We start from the raw sequence: 21,551 nt of genomic DNA, 5'->3' as shown, positions 1-21,551 counted from the left end.
GTCCAATAGCCCTGTAGCCACTTATGCCAGCTTCCCTTAGAACCTTGTCCACTCTTCTGATGTAACCCATGTTTATCCTTTAAAGATGAGGAGCCAGCCAAGCTCCCTGCGGTCACGGTCACACCAGCCCCTGCTCCAGACATCAAGGGAGATCAGAAGGAGAATCCAGGCGGTCAGGTAGGCACCCAGCCTTTGCACAGACGAAACTGGAGAGGTCTAGGGAAGGAACTCCTGACCAAAAATACATCCTCCCTGAAGGTCTGAAATCCTATTTGAGGTTAATATTACTCTTTCTCTTAAGGTCACTTCAAGTATTACTCTTTGGGGGTAAATATTACTCTTTCTCTGAAGATCACTTCAAAAATACAAATATCTCATGGGGCCAATTAACTCACTGGAACATCTTATATGAGTGAGCTAATATATTGACAATGTATTGTGAACTGTCACATGCTATAAGAACATAAGGAATAATTGTTAGTGGGTCTGTCAGCAACTAGGTGACAGTGAGACCAGGTAGCTCCAGAGCACTGGGAAGCTTGAAATGCAGGTGGGAGGGTTGCTGGGTGAAGGCTTTCGAACCTTCTGAGGCTCCTCATTGCCTACTGCACCTGGTCAGGCACCTCAGCCTTGTCTGCAGAGCTTTCCAAGTCCTGACACTGCCCTGTCTTTACAGCCTCATGGTCTCTTCTTCTACCATGTTCCAGCCAAACTGGATTTCTTGTCTCCATTTTTTTTTTCTTTTTCTTTTTTTTTTTTTTTGTATTTTTATTAGAGATAGGGTTTCACCTTGTTGGCCAGGATGGTCTCAATCTCCTGACCTCAGGTGATCCACCTGCCTCAGCTTCCCAAAGTGCTGGGATTACAGGCGTGAGCCACCATGCCCGGCCGTCTCCATGTTTTTCTACCTCCCAGCCTTGGCTCACATGGTTTCCTCTCCCTAGAACGCCTTTTCTCCTCCATTTTCATATATGCTCATCTTACCACGCACCCCCACCCCCCTCCCTGGCCCCGCCCCTGGCCAGTGTAAACACCTTTGTCATGTAGCTGCCTTGATCCACTCCAAATCTGAATGCCCCTGGTGCTCTGCACCTATCCCGGGGCTTTTACCAATTGTCTTCTTTGGATTCTGAGCCTACTAGGTGGTGAGGTTCCTGAAGGCAAGATCGAAGTCTGAGTCATCCCTGTCTCCTCTACAGAGGGGAGCAGAATGCCTGGTGCACAACTGGCTCAATATATGTTGAGTGACTGACAGTAAAAAACATCCCATTTGCAAGTTCCATCTCTTTTCTTCTCTCCATTCAATACCCAGAAAGCGCTTGATTATATCTCATCCTTAAACCAGCAACTTTGGGCTCAGCGTCTAAGACAGCTTCATGGTAACATGAGTAGGCCTATTACTGCTAGCTCAAGTAAAAGGGATTAAGAGGATACAGAGGTATCCCCTGGAATCCCAGGGCAGGAAGTAAGGCTTGATCTCATGAAGAGCTGGAACTAGGCCTGAGAAGGCATCTGTTACCCTGGTGGCTTCTCATTCCATGTCCTGCTCTCCCTCACATCCCTTCTCTGGGTACAGGCTCTATCATGGGCCTCTCTTGGCAGGCTGGCTTCATTTGTTCCCTTATGAGCACACACAACTCCAAGCCACTAACCCAATCCTGCAGTCCACAGGGGAATCAGTGACAGGTTTCCAGTCTTAAAAGAGAGAGAATCGGGCTGGGCGCGGTGGCTCACACCTATAATCTTTGCACTTTGGGAGGCCGAGGCAGGCAGATCGCTTGAGGTCAGGAGTTCAAGACCATCCTGGCCAACATGGTGAAACCCCATCTCTACTAAAAATACAAAAATTAGCCGAGTGTGGTGGTGCATGCCTGTAATCCCAGCTACTTGGGAGGCTGAGGCAAGAGAATCACTTGAACTCTGGAGGCGGAGGTTGCAGTGAGCAGAAGTCGCACCACTGCAGTCCAGCCTGGGTGACAGAGGAGACTTATCTCAAAAAAAAAAAAAAAAAGGGAGAGAGAGAGAGAAAGAATCAGTTCAACCCAGCTCCTTGCAGGGATCCAGCTTTCATCCAACTGGCTATGGCTGGCTGACTTGACTCCAACACGGAAGAGGAAGCTACCTGCTCAGCTGGGGCTATTAGGAGTGACAGTCTTCAGAGAAGAGGGAGCCCAACAGGCAGACACTCCCATATTTATGGGTTTAAATGACTTGTCATCTCCTCTGGGAAGCATTCTCTACCTGATGGGGGTAGAAGGGAGAGGGCAGGAATGATTTCAGACTAAAATCTTCTCAATCCTCATTCTCAGTTCAAACCGCAGGCCTCACCAGTAGTATCTAATGTCTTCATTGGGGGTTCTCAACCCTGGTTGTATATTAGAATAATTTGGGGAAGTTAAAAAAAAAATGACCATGCCCCACCCTCAACCAATGAAGTCAGAATATCTGGGGTGGGTCCTTGGGCATCAATAGTTTAAAAAGCCTCCAGGTGATTTTAATGTGCAGCACAATTGAGAATCACTCAACATCCTTTGGGGGTTGCCAATATCATGACATTTGTTACAGACAACATATTTACTCCATGAACACACAGCCCAGGGCTCTTGCTCAAGGGATGGACCAGCATGTTGCTATAGGTTAGCTGGGTGCCTAATCTGAGGACACTCTGAATCAATGGCTTTTAATTTTATCTCTTCTTCTTCTTATTTTTTTGAGACCGAGTCTCACTCTGTCATTCAGGCTGCAGTGCAATGGCGTGATCTCAGCTCACTGCCTCTGTCTCCCGGGTTCAAGTGATTCTCCTGCCTCAGCCTCCTGAGTAGCTGGGATTACAGGCACGTACCACCACGCCCAGCTAATTTTTTTTTTTTTTTGTATTTTTAGTAGAGACAGGGTTTCACTATGTTGGTCAGGCTGTTCTCAAACTCCTGACCTCAAGATCTGCCCAACTTGGCCTCCCAAAGTGCTGAGATTACAGGCGTGAGCCACCGCACCCGGCCCAGCTCTTAAATTTTTTATGGGGGTATGGGATCTCACTATATTGCCCAGGCTAGCCTGGAACTCCTGGGCTCTAGCAATCCTACTGCCTCAGCTGCCTGAGTAGTTGAAACATAGGTATCTATGTCTGAGACCACACCCAGCTATCAATGGCTTTTAGGGTATGTGGAGATAGTCAGTTGTTCCCAAACAGTGGTCTAAAGGTGGATGTTTTAGGAACAGCTGTGAGTATATTAAAATACAGATGCCTGGCTTCCAATCCTAGAGATTCTAATTCAGTTGGTCCAAGTGAGGTCAGAAAATCTGTATTTCTTTTTTTCTTTGAGATGGAGTCTTGCTCTGTCACCCAGACTGGAGTGCAGTGGCGCAATCTCGGCTCACTGCAACTTCTGCCTCCTGGGTTCAAGCAATTCTGCCTCAGCCTCCTGAGTAGCCGGGATTACAGGTGCCTGCCACTGTGCCCAGCTAATTTTTGTATTTTTAGTAGAGACAGAGTTTTAACATGTTGGCCAGGCTGGTCTCAAACTCCTGACCTCGTGATCCCCTGCATCGGCCTCCGAAAGTGTTGGGATTACAGGCATCAGCCACCGTGCCTGGCCTAAAAATCTGAATTTCTAATAAGCTCCTCAGGCTACCAGGTTTGGGAGCCAGACATCTCATTCGGACCTTTACCTGGTATTGGTAAAGCAGGATAGCTTGGTGGACCATTCGTATTCAAATCCCAACTTCATTACTTACAAACTACGTGGACCACAGGTGAGTTACTTAGTTCCTTTTACTCTAGTTTCTCCATCTGTAAGATGAGCATAATTCTATCCATATCATGAATTAATTGATTCATAAAACACAGTAAGTGCTCGCTATTATTATTAAACTACTTCGCATGGTGCCTGGCACATAAAAACCCTCAATAAATAGGCATTATCATCCTTATTTTATAGATACAAGGTAATAAAACAATTTAGGAGTTTTAGTAGACTCAGCAATGCATTGTGACCACCAAAGGCTGTCATGCCATATTAAACAACATTAATGAAAGTATCGTATCTAAGACAAGGGAGGTGATAGTCCTGTTCCACTCCATGCAGTGTTCTGTGTTCAGTTTTGGATGCCCTCCTCGTGGGATATAAGCTAATTAAAATGAGTTTACCAGGATAGAGAGGAGGCGCTAGGCCATAGCATGTAGAAATGATATAAGGACCTGGGAATCTTTAACCCAGGAAAGACAGCTGTCTCATGGAAGACTGATGTTTTATAAGGCATCAAAGAGAAAACCTATACACGGGGGTAGAACTTTGATATAAATATGGACTTCAGAGGAATCAGAGGTGCCAAAGATGACAGAAGTTGCTTCAGGTGATGAGTTTTACACCCCTGGAAATGATCAAATAAAAGCTGGACAGCCACTAGGTAGGAGTGTGGTCATGGGAATTCTGCTGAATTATCACACTAGTTTTCTCCTCATGCTTAAGTTTTCAGATACATTCTGAAAAGCACGCCAACAAAGAAAATGGGGGAGTATCAGAAGGAAAACAATCAGAGCAGCTACCACACATTAATCTGTTGGTTTTGGATTGCAGGAAGATGTGGCTGAGGCTGAGAGCACAGGTGAAATGACAGGCGAAGAGGGCGAAACTGCTGGTGAAGGTGAAACTGAAGAGAAAAGCGGAGGTGAAACTCAACCAGAAGGTGAAGGTGAAACTGGAACACAAGGAAAAGGAGAAGAACGTGAAAAAGAAAATGAAGCAGAAGGAAAAGGAGACAATGAAGGTGAAGGTGAGGGTGAAATCCACGCAGAAGATGGTGAAATGAAAGGTATTGAAGGTGAAACTGAAAGCCAGGAACTCAGTGCTGAAAATCATGGTGAAGCCAAAAGTGATGAGAAAGGTGTAGAAGATGGAGGGGGAAGTGATGGAGGGGATAACGAAGAGGAGGAAGAGGAGGAGGAGGAGGAAGAGGAGGAGGAGGAAGAGGAAGAGGAAGAAGAGGAAGAGGAGGAGGAGGGAAAGGAAGAGCCTCTGTCCCTGCACTGGCCTGAAACCAGGCAGAAGCAGGCCATTTACCTCTTTCTCCTGCCCATCGTGTTCCCACTGTGGCTGACAGTCCCCGACGTCCGAAGGCAGGTGAGTGTGCCCCTCTGTATCTCAGACTCTTTATCCCCAGCAAGGCTGCGGGGTCTCTAGGCAGGGCTCACACTCAAGAGGAGGAAGAGGCCAGGGACAACCAGCTTAGCAGGGCTCCACCGTTGAGATCTGGGAAGGGACTGAAGCCTTGGAAGGGGACGATGTGCTTAGGGGACATACCACTGGGACTGGGAGACCCTGGACCTCAAATGTGCTTTATTTCCACCAGTATAAGCAGTATACACTAGTCCCTCTTTGACTCCTATCTCAGCTTCTTGATTTTAATTTGAGAATGATGCCACTAAATCTCCTCCATATTTCACAGGAGTATTCCCAAAACCCAGGGAAATCACTGGTATTTATACCCAACATTCTTATTTGCAAGGGGAGGTCTGACAAGAAAGGAATGGTACAAGGAGGTTGCAAAAGCCAAACCAGATACCTAGATTGACCTGGTTCTAGGGCAAGCAAACAGCTTTCTTCCATCTGGTGACAGCTGTCTACCCTACTGGCTGCACTCCTCTACAGTTGTACTCCCCACCCCCATCCTTTTCCATCCATCTCAAGGTCCTCGGCCTGGAGAGAGAGTCCTCAGGTCAAATGTCTCCAGTTCCTCTCCATCACTCTTCCATTAGACCTTGTCACTGATTCTTGGGCTTGCTCAGAAGGGTCAAAGACGTTTAGCCTCTACAACTTACTTCTCATCCTTTTCAAACTTTCAAACAGGAGTCTAGGAAGTTTTTTGTTTTCACCTTCCTGGGATCTATCGTGTGGATAGCCATGTTCTCATACCTCATGGTGTGGTGGGCTCACCAGGTGAGTGAACAGCAGGAACGAAATCCTCTACCAGCAGGTCCCAAGGACACTTTCCTTCAGGATCAGTTTCCGGTACTCAGGGAATCTCAAGGATCAAGTGAATTCGTGGTGTTTCTATGTTGCTTGTAAAGGCTTAAAGGTAGACTTTTTGTTCCAGTGAATGCAGTGCTTTTCAAGTGTGGCTTTTCTGTCATATCCTGTAGCATGGCATAGAAGGCCTTGGAATCCTGCCTGATTCCAGCTGACCATGGCTTATTAGCCTTATTTCCTGCTTTCTCCGCCATGTACCCATCCCTCTCACCTGGTGAAATCCTATGCACTCTGAGAGCCAGCTGTTTCGCCTGCTCTCTGGCATTCAATTAGTCTTCCTCTGAGTACCCATAGTGTTTCTGTTCTGCCTGGAATACTGCACTGTAATAATTGTTTACTAGCTTTCCTCTCTAAAAGGCTAAGGTTAGGGTCTATGTCATCCTGCTCATACTTCCACCTCCAGCCTCTTAGTTCCTGGCACACAGCAAGTGTCCACATTCCTGGAAATAGAAATGCTGACACGAACAGCTCTTTGGAAGGGCAGTTCTTGTGGGAAGGTAGGGGTGTTAAGAGTTGGAATGACAGCGAGCAGCAGATCTGGTGTAGGTAACTTTTAGTCCAATTGTGAAAAGAAGAGCAACATGGTCCCCTGCAGCCAGGAGCAGGAGTCTTGCTTGCTCTTCCTCTCTGTGGCCATCTCAGTTGTAGGTCTGCCTATCACCCTTCCTCACTCAGGCTGAGGGGGTGTAGCTGAGCTCCTTAGAAGGCATTCTGTTTGCACGAAGTAGGATGTAGATAGTGGTTGGATGTGCCTCAGGTTTTTCACCTACTGTTGCCATGGTTTCTCATTACTGTTGCTGTTTACCAGGTTGGTGAAACAATAGGCATTTCTGAAGAGATTATGGGCCTGACAATCCTCGCAGCAGGAACATCAATTCCTGACCTCATCACCAGTGTGATTGTCGCTCGAAAAGGCCTGGGAGACATGGCTGTGTCAAGCTCTGTGGGCAGTAACATATTTGATATTACTGTGGGGTGAGTGGCAATGTTACTTCCTAAGGGGTGTTACATATGACTGAAACACTGCATTGGCTCTGTTCACTGGTTTTCTGCTTTATTCATTATACATAGAATAAAAGGGCATTTATATTGTTAGTTTCTGCAGAGCAACAAAATATCTTCCCTTCATTCATCATAGCCAGATGGGATAATAGAACTAAAATGCTGCCTGAAATGTAACTGACTGGAATTTACAGATAAATTGAAAACCAAAGTCCATTTCATTCTATTACCAAATACCATCAAATGCTCTGCTCACTGACTTTCAAGGCAGTGGAGGTGGGACTGGAAGGAGCAATGACTCAACTTCACTTCTTGGTACTACTCTTGCTCCTTTGTACGTGAACTCCTGCTAGCTCAGAGGCTCTAAACAGCATTTTGTATAACGTGCAAATGCCTTACCCTCCTGTACCCATCCTCTTACCCCATTCTCCCTACCTTGTCAGAAAGAGGGGCCATTTTCATTTCCCCAATCATGTTCTGAATTTAGGTGGTAGATTTGTTTCCTTAAATTTGAATCTGTGTATGTGTATTTGGGGTGAGGGGCAGGTAAAAAGGCAGCCCTCATCACTAAAGAATTAAAAGAAATGTAGGCCTTATAAAAATGTAGAGATTTAAGAGTACATATCACACTGGGGCTGGGTGTGGTGATGTGTGCCTGTAATTCCAGCATTTAAAAAAAAAAAAAAAAAGCAACACATCAACCAATCTGAGTCATATAGAAGTCACGAAGTATACAGAAAATTAAAAAAAAGCTCAGACTCAGAATACTTCAGTTTTAACCTAAGCTCTTCTAGTTATTAGCTGCGAGTCCTTGGGCAAGTAATTTAATTTCCCTGAAACTTAGTTTCCTTGTCTGTGAAATGGGGCTAATAATTTCTGTTCACTTCATGGATTTTTTTTCTTGGTGGAAGAATACATACTTTGTAAACTGTAAAATACTATTTAAGTGTATGGGATTATTATAAACATTAAGGATATTCACATTGTTTCTTCAATCTTGCAGCTTGCCCGTTCCTTGGTTGCTTTTCTGTCTTATTAATGGATTACAGCCAGTTCCAGTCAGCAGCAATGGCTTGTTTTGTGCAATTGTTTTGCTTTTTCTCATGCTTCTGTTTGTGATCTCTTCAATTGCGTCATGTAAATGGAGAATGAACAAGATCCTGGGCTTCACAATGTTCCTCCTTTACTTTGTGTTCCTGATAATCAGTGTGATGTTAGAAGATCGAATCATATCCTGTCCTGTATCTGTCTGAGTCAAGTCACTCTTGCTCACAATGGACATGGATCAGAAGACCACGCAGAAGTTATTGTATCTCTTGTGACACTAATCAAAGAATGTATATGATCCTGGAAAGTGAACTGAGTGACCTAGGACCTCTGATGTGAATGTGATCTGAGACTAAGGTTTGTCCTTGGAAACATGTGCAGCTCATTGTGGATTAAGAACCTCACCTCTGGAGGGGTGGAGTTTCTACCCCTGACTCATGCAGACATTTATTACATGGAGGCAATAGAAGGACCCCTGGAGCCAGAGGGTTTTCTAAATGAGAGATAATTGGGGGCAAAGGTTGGGATAGGCGCAGCGGCTATAAGACAAGCTCCTATGCTCACTGTTCCCTGATCATTCCTGAAGGGCTGCTGGCCCAAAAGATGCAGCTGTGGTCTACATCTCAGCCTTCCCAACCTCTGCCCCAAACACATGCTGCAATTTTGTTGCCTCCTTTTCTGTTCAAAATGTGAGGTTCTATCAGGTTTTTAATCACTGTAGGTTCAGTTATTGGTGAGTTTAAGGATCCAAGGCTACAGAAAAAAAAGAAGTATAACAGGAATCAATGATCATCCCACGTTTTGTAGCCCACTGCATCTGGATATATACCAGTATTTTCTTGCTTTTTTTTTGAGACACAGTTTCGCTCTTGTTGCCCAGGCTGGAGTGCAATGGTGTGATCTCGGCTCACCGCAACCTTCACCTCCCGGGTTCAAGCGATTCTCCTGCCTCAGCCTGACTTCGTGATCTTCTTGCCTCGGCCTCCCAAAGTGCTGGGATTACAGGCGTGAGCCACCACGCCTGGCCTATACCAGTATTTTCTAGCTTAAAAGGAGGACTACCTTTAACTCTTATTGTTGCATTTCTGAAAAGTGAAATTTAAAAAGCAGCCTGAAAAATAAAAATTTGTAATTTGCCCTTGAACTGGAAGGAGTGGAGATTAGGGAAGTAAAACTACTCTAGAGGCCATTTAAAAGTATGTATTTATTAGAACATCCAAATTCATGTAGTCTCCATCAGTGGTCACCTTGAGGGATTAGACATTCTAATGGAATGTCCTGGCTCCACCCTTGGCCAGCTGTCCTGGTTTCACCCTCCAGCATGTTCTCACTCAACAATGACAGCTGAGTGGAGTGGGAAGGGAAGTCATTCTAAAGAGTCCAAAGTCAGTAGTGCCACATCTGGTTTATAAAGTAAGAGATCCAGTGGGGCAATACTATTTTTGTATGTCAACCTAGATAGGATTATAAAGCAAGACTGATTTCTTCTGTGGTTTATGAATGGACCTTAAGGTAGTTACAAACAGGAAATTCCAAGAATGCATAACACAATGACAACATGGTGAAAAAAGTGCAGTACTACTTCCAAGGTAGCTAGTGTAAAGGACACTTGAGTTTTTAAAAATGTGGTTAAATATTTTATGTGGAATTTGATGAGTTTGTATGTTAAATATCACTGCTTGCTGCTTTTACTAGAACCAAGTTAAGGGACACATTAGAAACAGAACAGTTTAATATCACTGACTTCAGAGCAAAATGAGCTCGGGTGACTGCATATTATGATGGTAAATATGGCTTTAATTACAAACATGAGGAATGATTCACTGAAGATGAGAAGATGAAAAGGACGGATGTGATGTGAAAAACCCAAACATTTTGGCACTGAACGATGGCTAAGGTGTTCCAAATATTCCATCTTTTAAGATGAACTGCTTAATTAATTGCCTCGCTACCCCAGGATTCCCATTCTTTGGAAATAATTTTTATTAAATTTCAATAAACTGTGAATCCCAATGGTATTTTACTTTACAACATGGATGGGCTCATCCTTATCTTTAGGTCATTTGGTCAGAATCCTCCCGAGAAGACTGATGAAGAGTATGGAATTATGTTCCAATTCTATATTCTTAATTATCCTTATTCCTGATGCTACTGCATTGCTGGGTTTCCATAGCCATGGCCTAAGAACAGGAGGAGAAGGCAATGCCTGTGGGAGGGAGGTCCCTATACCAAAATTCTGGACGCTGACCTGGTGTCTACAGCCCATTCCAGTTAGCCTCGGGGATGCCACCTCCTCATCCACAGCCTGGGATCTGATGCTCTTCCTCAGACTGAGTAAGGAGTGATGGACCGTAAAATGCTGTGTAATGATAAATGGCTGAAATATCCATTTAATGATAAAAACCAACTCTAATAATCTGACATCCTTTTCCCAGTTTGCTGAATTTCTGGCATACCCCTTTGCCTAGAAAGGAAGTTCTGATCACTTCACAGTGTTACGGAAAAGGACAAGTACGAAAAATGAAAGCTGAGTCTTGATGGATGAGTAGGAATTCATTGGGGGAGAGACAGAGATTACTTTGGGGAGATGGAAAACTTGCGTAACTTTTAAAAGACTAATTGGTTATACCTGGAAATTAAAATTTTTGGTCACACATTTACAAACCTACTGTAATATTAAAATCATGCTGTTTTAGAGGTAAAGTACCATTTAAAAGTGTCAAGATAATATTGAGATGGTCCTCTCACTTTATAGGCAGAATATTCTGTATGTAGTTACTTGTGACAAATTCTGGGTCATTCATTCAGCCTGGAAAGTCTGAACTGTCCCACATGGGTATCTGAATTAGAAGTCAGTGGCTACATGGATGACTTCAACTCCCTTAGGCTGCACTTCCTTGATAGCCCTGGTAATAGGTTTGGGCCAGATTTCTGAATTCTTCCTAATTTAATGGGTTACGATTCTATATAGTACCAGAAAAAAGAGATGTATTCCAAATTTTTCAAACGGTTATGTGTTTAAATGTTTTTTTTTTTTTTTTTCTAAATTATTTATTTTAAAGAGACAGGGCCTTGCCCTGTCACCCAGGCTGAAGTGCAGTGACATGAACATGGCTCACTGTAGCCTCACCTTTTGGGCTCAAGCAATCCTCCCGCCTCAGCCCCCCAAGTAGCTGGGACTACAGAAGTGCACCACCACACCCAGCTAATTTTTGCATTTTTTTTAATAGAGATAGGGTTTTGCCCTGTTGCCCAGGCTGATCTCGAACTCCTGAGCTCAGGCAATCCGCCCTCCTCGGCTTCCTAAAGTGCTGAGATTACAGGCCTGAGCCACTGTACCCAGCCAAAATGGTTACTATATATTTTGAACATTATATTGCACTGTCATCAATAGATGTGAAAATGGTTTTACCAAATTACAGGCTTAGTCTTTTATAGCTGCCTATATCAATATTATTTACAGATTGAGTACCAAAGGGGGCAGGAATTGGAATGTATTATCTAGAGCACAGCCTGGTAAATAATCAGGAAGAATTGGTTGGCCTTATGTGCCAATGAATACTCTTTGTTCTGACTCTTTTTGGTGGGAGGGTCCTCCAGCAGTGCAGCTTGCAACATGTACGGGGACTGGACGCTATGAAAGGTGTAATGAGAGGGCTCATGAGCGGAGCTGCCTATCCTTGGGGGTTCACTAAAGCCTACAGGACATCCTGGCCCAAGTCTGCCTGCACAACTAAAGGCACACTTCTGGTCTTTAGGCCCTTCGCTGTATGAGCAAGCAAAACCTGGAGAATTTAACTTGCAGAAAATCCACCAGTTGCTGCAATAGTTTTATCATACTACTACATTTGAAAAGAAAATCTTTAAATAGTAAAGGAGGGAGCCGTCCAAATGAACAGGAACTGTGGAAAGACAGCAATAACTTTATCAGAAGAATCTATGACCATCTCAGACTACAAGCACATGCGCAGACTTTTGTAATCAAAGATGAAAATTCTTCAATTTGTGTACTGCTAATTTTGTTAAGAAAAATAAGCCAGCAAATATGCTTACTTTGAGGCCAAAGGAGCAAGGTAGTATGAGGATGTTAAGACACCAAGTACTGAGGATATTAAGGTAAACTGGTATGCAGCTGCTAGAGAGTTCAGTTTTGAAATAAAGCTTAGTCTTGTACCCAGACAGGAAGAGGCAGCGCATGCTAACTTTAGCACGAAGGACAAGGGTCCTCTCAGAGAGACAGCCTACTCTTTCTCTTCCTGCGTTGAGATAAAGTGCCAAATAGCAGCTTTCAAGTTCTAGTGAGAGAAATAAAAATAAAGCTGGGCTACTGCATATTGCCAAACAAATAGGTATTTTCATACTGCATACTTACAAAGTACAGATTGAGTATCCCTTATCAGAAATATTTTGGACCAGAAGTGTTTTGGATTTCAGATATTTTTGAAATTTGGAATATATGAAAAATACAAACTGGTTGAACATCCCAAATATGAAATCCAAAATGCTCAAATGAGCATTTCCTTTGAGCATCATGTCGATATTCAAAAAGTTTTGGATTTTGGAGCATTTGGATTCCAGGAGCTCAGCCTGCATTTAGAAATAGAGCATAACTTCTATATAGAGCTGGCTAATACTTGCTGGTTGCACTTAAGTATCATAGTAATTATCAGCATAAAGTAAAAATAAGTATTTAATGCCTAAAATGTTGAAGCAAAGTTTTCTGGGACCATTTAAATGGAGAGACATACTAGAAAACCTTACAATTAAATATGCTGGTGGTGTTAGGGTTTTAGAGCAAAACAAAAACCAAAACCCCAAGAAAGTCAGGGAAAAGAAGATAAAAATCAGAAGATGAACAGCCGCATATTTTTCCACCTAACACTAGGAAGAAAAAGTAGAATATCTGAAATACGGTATGGAATACAAATGTGTGTCATTTAGAACATAATGGTAGGACGTAGTAAACAAGCTACATCAGCACAGGACATGGTTTATTGTCAACCATTTAAACATGTAAACAAAACTAAGAGTAAGAAAATAAAAAATGATGTAGCAAAAGGGTATTTCTCTCCAACATGATTGGCCATTATTCTCCAAAATGTACGGTTAACAGAAAATAGAAGAAAAGTTTATATAGAGTTATTTTAAATGATTGATATTTTCTGTTTTCTTTTTTTTGAGACAGGGTCTTGCTCTGTAATCCAGGCTAGAGTGCAATGGCGTGATCACAGCTCATTGCAGCCTCAAACCCCCAAGCTCAAAGTGATCCTCCTGCTTCAGCCTCCCGAGTAGCTGGGATTACCAAACATGAGCCACCATGCCGAGCTAATTTTTATAATTTTTGTGTAGAGACAGGGTCTCTCTATGTTGCCCAGGGTGGTCTCGAACTTCTGGACTCAAGCAATCCTCCCTGCCTTGACCTCCCAAAGTGCTGGGATTACATGCCTCCATAAGCTACTACACCCAGCTCAAGAATGATTCACATTGTACTTTTCTTTTGAACAGGTTTACCACTTTGTATTCATGTTTTAGGTTTTATTTTAAAAGACTAAATCTGTGCAATAATATTCCCTGGGGACAAAAGCAGAAAGAAAACTTGGGGTGGAAGGAGGAGGTAAAAATGACACTCGCTTTTCCAAATGAGTCTGAATCTTAAAACCATAAAGAATGGTTTTATCTCACTCTTTTGTTTTGTCAGCCATTTGAAATCAATAAACTATGATTCCTACATTTTGTTTGTATTACACAAAAAGTAAACAACAATGAAAGCTGTTTTTGAAAGAGAATAAAGACAACCAACCACAAATAGAAGAGAACCCCAGAGGGTTCTCTTGGAGGGATGTTTATCACCAGTGCCAAAAGCCTCCCCTCTCAAATGTTTCTCTCAGTTGACAACTTTCAAATGATTTAAAGAACATGAAGAACAAATAGAACATGAAGCTTAGATATGAACAGTAAATAAGATTGGAGTGGTATTTACAAAGGAGAGGCAGATACATGTGCCTAGCACCAGATTTTTCAAGTAAACAAGTTCAGCCCGCAAACTAACTGAACTGAAGTTTTACATTTTTAAATTCTCTCCATTATTTCCCAGAGTTGAAAGCTGTGAAATGTTTCAGCTTGGTGCTATTCACTAATGGTGTGAACTCAAAAGGTGGGTTTTTCTGCAGCTGAACTGATTCTAAGTCTCAGGACTCCAAGATACCTCCAGACCAAGTGTCGTGGACTCTACTGGCTTTACACACCTAATTTGGGACTATCCATTTTTTTGCTTCTTTAAAACTGGCTAGGGAATTCCTTCACTAATGTAATGTGTGCAAACACACACACGTATTGAAAATCTATAAATAATTCTAGCAGCCAAAAGATGTTTTTCCTTACCAGAAATTACCCAAAGAAAGTGACATTATAAATAATATGACTAAAAATACATTTTTAAAGCCTATTTAATACTCATGATGTCTAAACTTTCAATTTATTGTCTGATTTCTGGATATTTCTGTATTTTAGATTCTACAGACTTCAGATTCTGAAGCTTGCTGAAAAAACTAAGTTCCTCAATATGGAGGACAGTCTATCTGGCTGTACTTTTAGAGGGGAATTTTTCTACTTTTGGAAAAAATTCTGAATATTTATATATAGTATTAATGGAATACCCCAGTAACTCATATTTCAGGTAACTATTCTTTAGTATAATTTGCATCATACCCAGTATTTTAGACATTAAAATAAGGGTAAAATTTAGAATATAATCACTTGTCTGCATTTTCTCAACATAATTTTTCATGTAGAATATTAAAATTTAAATTGATATTTGAATTTATAAGCTATTTTCCCTGTATACTATATGCATCTATTAGCAATAGAGACAATTTTGGAGTCGTGGTATAGTGAACCTCTCTGGCTCTCCTTGCACAAGGCTCCATGAGTCAGTCTGAGCAGTGCACGCTACCCTTGCATGACTGCACTCAGGCTTAGGGGTACTAACATGCAATCCTAGGACAACACTGACACTAGCACTGACATTTTAAAATTCATTCTCCCAAGTAATAAAAAAAAATATAGATATACACAGAGAGATCTGCAGCTGTACTAATTACTTCAAATAGCAGCAGACAAGGAAAATACACGCTTGCTTGCTTAAGTTTAAATTCATTTTAAGTTTGCTATATTAAATTTTAAAATTAAAAAAATATCAACTTACTATAAACAATTTAAAATATGTATAATACAATTTCATGGTCAAAACATTTGAATAGTCTATGAAAACAGGAAATACTTTCATCTGACATTTCTGTTTAGATTCTATTCATGATTTTTCAATCTGTCTCTTCCAAGAGAAACCATAAAACAGTTGTCATATTTTATGGCAACTAATTTTGTTTAGGGATTTCCTCATCACAAAAATACTTTATTTCCTATTACAGGGGAGTTAAAGAAGAAGAAAAAAAGAAACGAGAAACCAAGTGGCTTTCTCCCCACTTGTCACTATTCTCTTCTTCAAACATTCTGTACATAAGCTGTCTGAGTCTTTTGAACCATTTACAAATTGTATTTTCAAAAATTGAAGAAAAAATATTTAGAGTCTAAAAGTGTTATTTTATACACTGACTATACAATATACATTGAATACACATACAAATACATCTTAAAGATAAGGTTCTCCAAAGGTTTTTCGACATTCCATCACCCCCGTACTTGGCGGTCTATCACAGTTGTGTGTACTCTTGACTTGACTAGGTGTGAGACGATCGTATGCCATCTTGTACTCTTTATCAAAAGCATCTGCAAAAATTGATAAAGAAATAAAAGGATAAAGAAATTTAGGTTTGATGTTGAAAACTATCAAGTTTCTGTAATACTACAGAAACACAACAGTAGAGGCCAAGAAGGAATCGCTAGGACATTTCTGCTATCCAAAGGACCACAGCTGGATTGCACAGACCAGTGAGAAACTTAAAAGGTTTGAAGATGCCAATTTTTAATTTTACCAGGTACAGATGTTAAAAACCACCAAATACCATATGCACATTTTTGGTACTTTGTTTTGCATACTCAATAAAAACAGTAAAAATATATACTAGCCTTTTCCCACCAGGATTAACAAAAAGTTTTTTTGCCCATATTTTCTTTTGTGGTTTCATTTTTTAAATTTAAATTTTGCTTCGACGGAAATGTTTTTTGGTTTGTGTGTCCTAACTTCCTATATTATGGGATACCTCTGGGAAAATAATCCAAAGATCTGAAATTACCATGTAAGGATTTTTCTTTTCCCTTTTCCACATGGCAACAGATGGAGCTAACAGACTGTGACTTTTATTTTTAAGGACATTATACCAAGGTCTGTGTGCCTTTTCCCCAGAAGATAGTCCACATGTGACAAAAAGGGACAACAGAGGTTTACACGCTTCTGCTAAAAGTTTCTCTCAGCCTAGAAATCATGCTAACTTATTGCTTATTTTAAACACATACTGGAGGAAAATTTGCCCCTCAGAGAGCCAAATGGGGTATGAATTATAACAATGTCACTAAGATCCTATTTTTCTGCTTTGGGGAGGTGACGGCCATAAGAACATCTTTCCTCTCTGAAATAGTACCACAGTGGTACCCATGAAGGCTTGTTTGAGTTGAGTCAAGTGCATAAGCAAGTGAGCTTCTCTAGCTTGGAGGTCCAGAATTTTTTACACATTCAAGGAAATCCCACCTTTGGCAGAGGGCTAGAGTAATATCTGACTACAATCTGGGCTTGTATTAGGTAGGGAATAAAGGGATGGTAACAAGGATCTGAGTAATCCTTTTTGGTATCTTCTCTGTTTCACTATAGTTAAAAGGCCTACCTCAAGTAACACTATTCATGATTTTGGTAAGTTCTGGCATCTTTCTCAAGCGGCTAGAATGACTGTCCCAATGCCATTTAATAGTCTACCTTTCCTAACTGATTTATATGTATATATAAATATAAAATATATATTTATATATATTATATATTATATATATTTTTTTGTTAGACGGAGTTTCGCTCTTGTTGCACAGGCTGGAGTGCAGTGGCATGATCTCAGCTCACTGCTGCCTCCACCTCCTGGGTTCAAGTGATTCTCCTGCTTCAGGCTCCTGAGTAGCTGGGGCTACAGGCACGCACCACCACACCTGGCTAATTTTGTATTTTTAGTAGAGATGGGGTTTCACCGTGTTGGCCAGGCTTGCCTCAAACTCCTGACCTCGAATGATCTGCCCGCCTTGGCCTCCCGCAGTGTTGGGATTACAGGCGTGAGACACTGCACCTGGCTGATATATTGCCGTAGACATTTATGTTTATTTCTGACTCCCTATTCTGTACTATTGATTTTTCTAGCTCTTCCCCTGGTAGCATTACCCTGATGTAATTACAGTAGCTTCTAGAAAAGAATCACCTTCTGTTGATTTTTTCTTTTTTTATGAGACAAGGTCTTGCTCTACAGCCCAAGCTGGCATGCAGCGGCACCATCATGGCTTATGCAGCCTCGACTGCCCAGGCTCAAATGATACTCTCACCTCACCCTCCCAAGTAGCTGGGACTACAGACATGTGCCACCACATCTGGCTAACTTTTTTTCTTCTTTTTGTAGAGATGGGGTTTCACCATATTGCCCAGGCTGGTCTCAAACTCCTGGGCTCAAGCAATCCACCCACCTTGGCCTCTCAAAGTGCTGGGATTACAGGCATGAGCCACCGCACCCGGCCCCTTTCAGTTAAATAATTTTTCCTGACTAGTCCTTTTCTTGTCAGATTAACTTTTAAAAATTGAAATATAACCCATATACCATACAATTCACTAACTTAAAGTGTACAATTTAATGTTTTTTTGGTATATTCACAAGATTGTACAACTATCACCACTGCCTAATTCCAGAACATTTTCATCTCACCAAAAAGAAACCTTATACCAGTTAGCAGTCACTCCCCATTCACCCCACCTCTTGGTCCTTAGCAACAACTAATCTACCTTAATATAATTACAGATTTAATATTACTAATAAAGTACAACTACTAATATAAAAATACTCTGAAAACTATTCCATGATATATAAATACTACATATTATATATAAAGCTGAATTACCTATATCAATGTTTTCTCTTCCTAGTGCCACAAGTGAGAGAAACAGTATTTCTCTGTATAAACTCCTAGGGAGAAAAAGTCATGGAGAAAATATTAGTATCCATATAGTCCATATGTTCCCTATGAAAATTTTAATGCTATTGTAAGCATGAGATATTCTAACAAATTACTAAGCAAACAATATGAATCTGCGTAGGAGAACAATATATTTGTCTAAGAGAAGGACTTACCTCTGTCTTTTAAAATGTGGACACTTATTCAGTGTCTCTAAAATCTGACTCATTGGTCCATAGACATCATTCATTTTAATGCTTTTTACCATACTTTTCAACAGTTCCTGGTTAAATGAGTTATCACTTTTTTGCAATAAATGGACCATTGGATATTTTTGGGCTGTAAAAGAACAAAACAACAGATGAAGGAAAATGTTCTGTGTAGAAAGGAGAAAGAAATTAAGCAGCAACTGACAGATATTAAGTTACAAAGCACTAAAAATAAATTAAGGGCAATAGATAAATAAGAATCCAAGAATGAAGAAAGCAAAAAATAAGACAAATAATGACAAAAAAAAGGTCTAAAGCTTTCTGTGGTCTTAAATAGACAATAACTAAAAATACTGTTTCCCTTAATACAGCCTCTGATGCAAATTCTAAATTAGCAGCCTGGGATGGAAACAAACAAAACATAAGTAAAAAGAAGAAATTGGGATGAGCAATGTGCTGAAAGCTGAATTCTGCAAAACACAACCAACCCCTCCAGCACATACACAGCACCCCTCAAAAAACCAAACCAAAAAAAAAAAAAAACCCTTAGACCTCCATAGAAGGTAGCACTAAAAAAATCAAACACTCACTCTCAAACAAAAGAGTACGATTTTGACCTGTAAGACAAAAAGTAGTACAGTAAAATAAAAGTCAGTTATACATTGGTTTAGGCTATTTAAAGCAAGTAGAGATTACTCTCATATGAACAAACTCAGCATTCTATGATGGCACTTACTGTGTGCATTCCAGAGAATGTACAAGGGCTGTCCTGGATCCTGATGTAACTTCATATTGTCCCACAACATTTGTATTAAAACATATTTGCTATCTTCAGACATACAGTGGCGGGGAATCTGTGTTATACAATAAACACTCATTAATGATCCTTACATGATAATTTTTTATAAGTATTTTATAAAATTCTTATATTTTTTACGATGTATATGTGCGAGAGAGAAAACAGAACAGAAAAAGACTGATTTACATACATTTCATATCTACTACAGGAAGATGGGCTGTGTGGAAAAGCTAATGATCTCTAAAGATCAGATATAACAAAGTACTTGAGATCAGTGAGAAAGGTACCAAGAAGAACTCATCTTGCTCCTCTTGCTCATGATTGAAAGTCACAGAAAGATAAATCCAGGAATCTCATTCTATATCATCCAAAACCCTGGCCCAGATAACGCTGAGTTCACATCTTTGTCACTCATTATGAGGTAGTGAAAATCCAAAGCACATGCACAATCATAGGCATGCAGCACAAGAAGAGAGAAGGCAAGGTTCCTGACCATTTAGTGGCAGTGGCAGTATATGAAAAAGTAAAGTCACTTTTATAAAACAACATAGCAAAAACACAAATGAACATATAACAAACAAATTGCCTAAGTGTTAAACAAAAACATCAGGGTAAAGGAATGACAAGAGTGGTAGCACATGATTGCAATATGAATTTCAACAGTCCCCCTTTATCCTCAGGGGCTATATTCCAAGACCCCCAGTGGATACCTATAACTGCAGATAGTACTGAACCCTATATATACTGTATTTCCCTATACATACATACTTATGATATTTATACTTACATTTAATTTATAAATGAGGCACAATAAGAAATAAACAATAAATAATAATAAAATAGAACAATTAAAACAATATGCCAGCATCATTGCTTTGTGCTTTGGGGCCATTAAGTAAAACAGGAGTTACATGAACACAAGCGCTGTGATACCATCACAGTCGATCTGCTAACAGAGATGGCTACTCAATGATTAACAGGCAGGTGGCATACACAGCGTGGATACACTGAACAAAGGGATGATTCACATCCCAGATGGGACAGCACCAGATTTCATCATGCTACTCAGAACAGCATGCAATTTAAAACTTATGAAGTGTTTCTTTCTGGAAGTTTCCATGTAATATTTTGAGACCACAGTTACCATGGGTAACTGAAACCTCAGAACGGAAAACTGTGAATAAGGAGGGACTGCTGTACAGATATCCTCCTAAAAAAGTGTTAGGCTTGGGCTGGACACAGTGGCTCCTGCCTATAACCCCAGCACTTTGGGAGGCTGACAAACAAGGGTCACTTGAGCCCAGGGGTTAGAGGTCACAGTGAGCCATGACCACACCACTGCACTCCAGTCTGGGTGACAGGGCGACACCTTGTGTCAAAAAAAAAAAAAAAAAATAGGCCTGTTTTGAAGGAAATACAAGATACAAATGGGCTTAACTCACAAATCTGCCTCCTAAGAGTCAGTTCCAGTTTATTCTTGAAGCAATAGCAAAAATTCAAGTACGTTTAATGTAAATTTTAGAAGGCAAACAAAAACAGAAACAAAAACAAAAAACTCTTATTGCCAGCCTGTAAGAAGAAAATATTATTTGTAAATGCAACTAAAACAATTCTATTTATCTAATGATCCAGATGGCTATTAAAAATATTTAGCATAGGCTGGGCGTGGTGGCTCACGGCTGTAATCCCAACACTTTGGGAAGCCGAAGTAGGTGGATCATGAGGTCAAGAGATTGAGACCATCCTGGCCAACATGGTGAAACCCCGTCTCTACTAAAAATACAAAAATTAGCTGGGCATGGTGGCGCGTGCCTGTAATCCCAGCTACTTGGGAGGCTGAGGCAGAATTGCTTGAATCCTGGAGCTGGAGGTTGCAGTGAGCCGAGATAGTGCCACTGCCCTCCAGCCTGGTGAAAAAGAGACTCCGTCTCAAAAAATAAAATAAAAGAAATTCAGCATACAAACAAACCTTACTTTTTAATCATTAGGAATATGCAAACATTACAGTGGTGACAGAAGCATTCATTGCCTTTTAATTTTTAGTCTCATACCTTTGAATACTTGTTACAGTGCTCAGAAGAAAGAATCAATCCAGGTAAGTTACTCGGCAAGTCAAGACGTCTGAAATACCATACGAGGTTCCAAAAAACAATTGGATGATGGTCCACAAAGTCTGCCACTGTTATTGCATGATCACCTTCATTTTCCAATAAGCTTTCAAGTTCCTTCCATACCACTAAAGGACTAAGATATGGAACAGTGACAGGATCGGGACTTGGAAGCTGCCATTCTAAACCTAAAGAATCCTGTTGAATA

The 21,551-nt window shown here is 40.8% G+C and overlaps 2 protein-coding genes across 14 annotated transcripts in view; one reads left to right on the top strand and one right to left on the bottom strand.

Annotated features, from left to right (window-relative positions):
- The window catches only part of SLC24A1 (solute carrier family 24 member 1), a 43,503-nt gene extending 33,415 nt beyond the window's left edge, over positions 1-10,088 (top strand). For 3 of the 4 annotated variants that reach the window (XM_031669233.1, XM_031669234.1, XM_009210424.2), the window contains 5 exons: positions 86-177; positions 4,578-5,120; positions 5,847-5,936; positions 6,835-7,001; positions 8,032-10,088. In XM_031669233.1, coding sequence (XP_031525093.1) covers positions 86-177; positions 4,578-5,120; positions 5,847-5,936; positions 6,835-7,001; positions 8,032-8,281 — 1,142 coding nt within the window. In that variant the 3' untranslated portion in view covers positions 8,282-10,088. The remainder of the gene's footprint in view (positions 1-85; positions 178-4,577; positions 5,121-5,846; positions 5,937-6,834; positions 7,002-8,031) is intronic. The other variant, XM_031669235.1, reaches the window with a different exon arrangement.
- A 2,964-nt stretch (positions 10,089-13,052) lies between these two features.
- DENND4A (DENN domain containing 4A) overlaps positions 13,053-21,551 on the bottom strand; it is a 131,840-nt gene continuing 123,341 nt past the window's right edge. For 5 of the 10 annotated variants that reach the window (XM_009210430.3, XM_009210428.4, XM_009210429.4 and 2 more), the window contains 6 exons: positions 21,287-21,541; positions 19,173-19,290; positions 19,027-19,053; positions 18,404-18,566; positions 18,174-18,238; positions 15,692-15,860 (listed from right to left, as the gene is read on the bottom strand). In XM_009210430.3, coding sequence (XP_009208694.2) covers positions 15,724-15,860; positions 18,174-18,238; positions 18,404-18,566; positions 19,027-19,053; positions 19,173-19,290; positions 21,287-21,541 — 765 coding nt within the window. In that variant the 3' untranslated portion in view covers positions 15,692-15,723. Of the gene's footprint in view, positions 15,861-18,173; positions 18,239-18,403; positions 18,567-19,026; positions 19,054-19,172; positions 19,291-21,286; positions 21,542-21,551 lie in introns of all 10 variants that reach the window. The other 5 variants (XM_009210433.3, XM_003901073.5, XM_009210426.3 and 2 more) reach the window with 4 other exon arrangements.

Source organism: Papio anubis, chromosome 7, assembly GCF_008728515.1.
Source record: "Papio anubis isolate 15944 chromosome 7, Panubis1.0, whole genome shotgun sequence".
Classification (NCBI taxonomy): Eukaryota; Metazoa; Chordata; class Mammalia; order Primates; family Cercopithecidae; genus Papio; species Papio anubis.
Note: the sequence above shows the minus strand (reverse complement) of the source record. Positions and strands in the feature narration are given on the sequence as shown.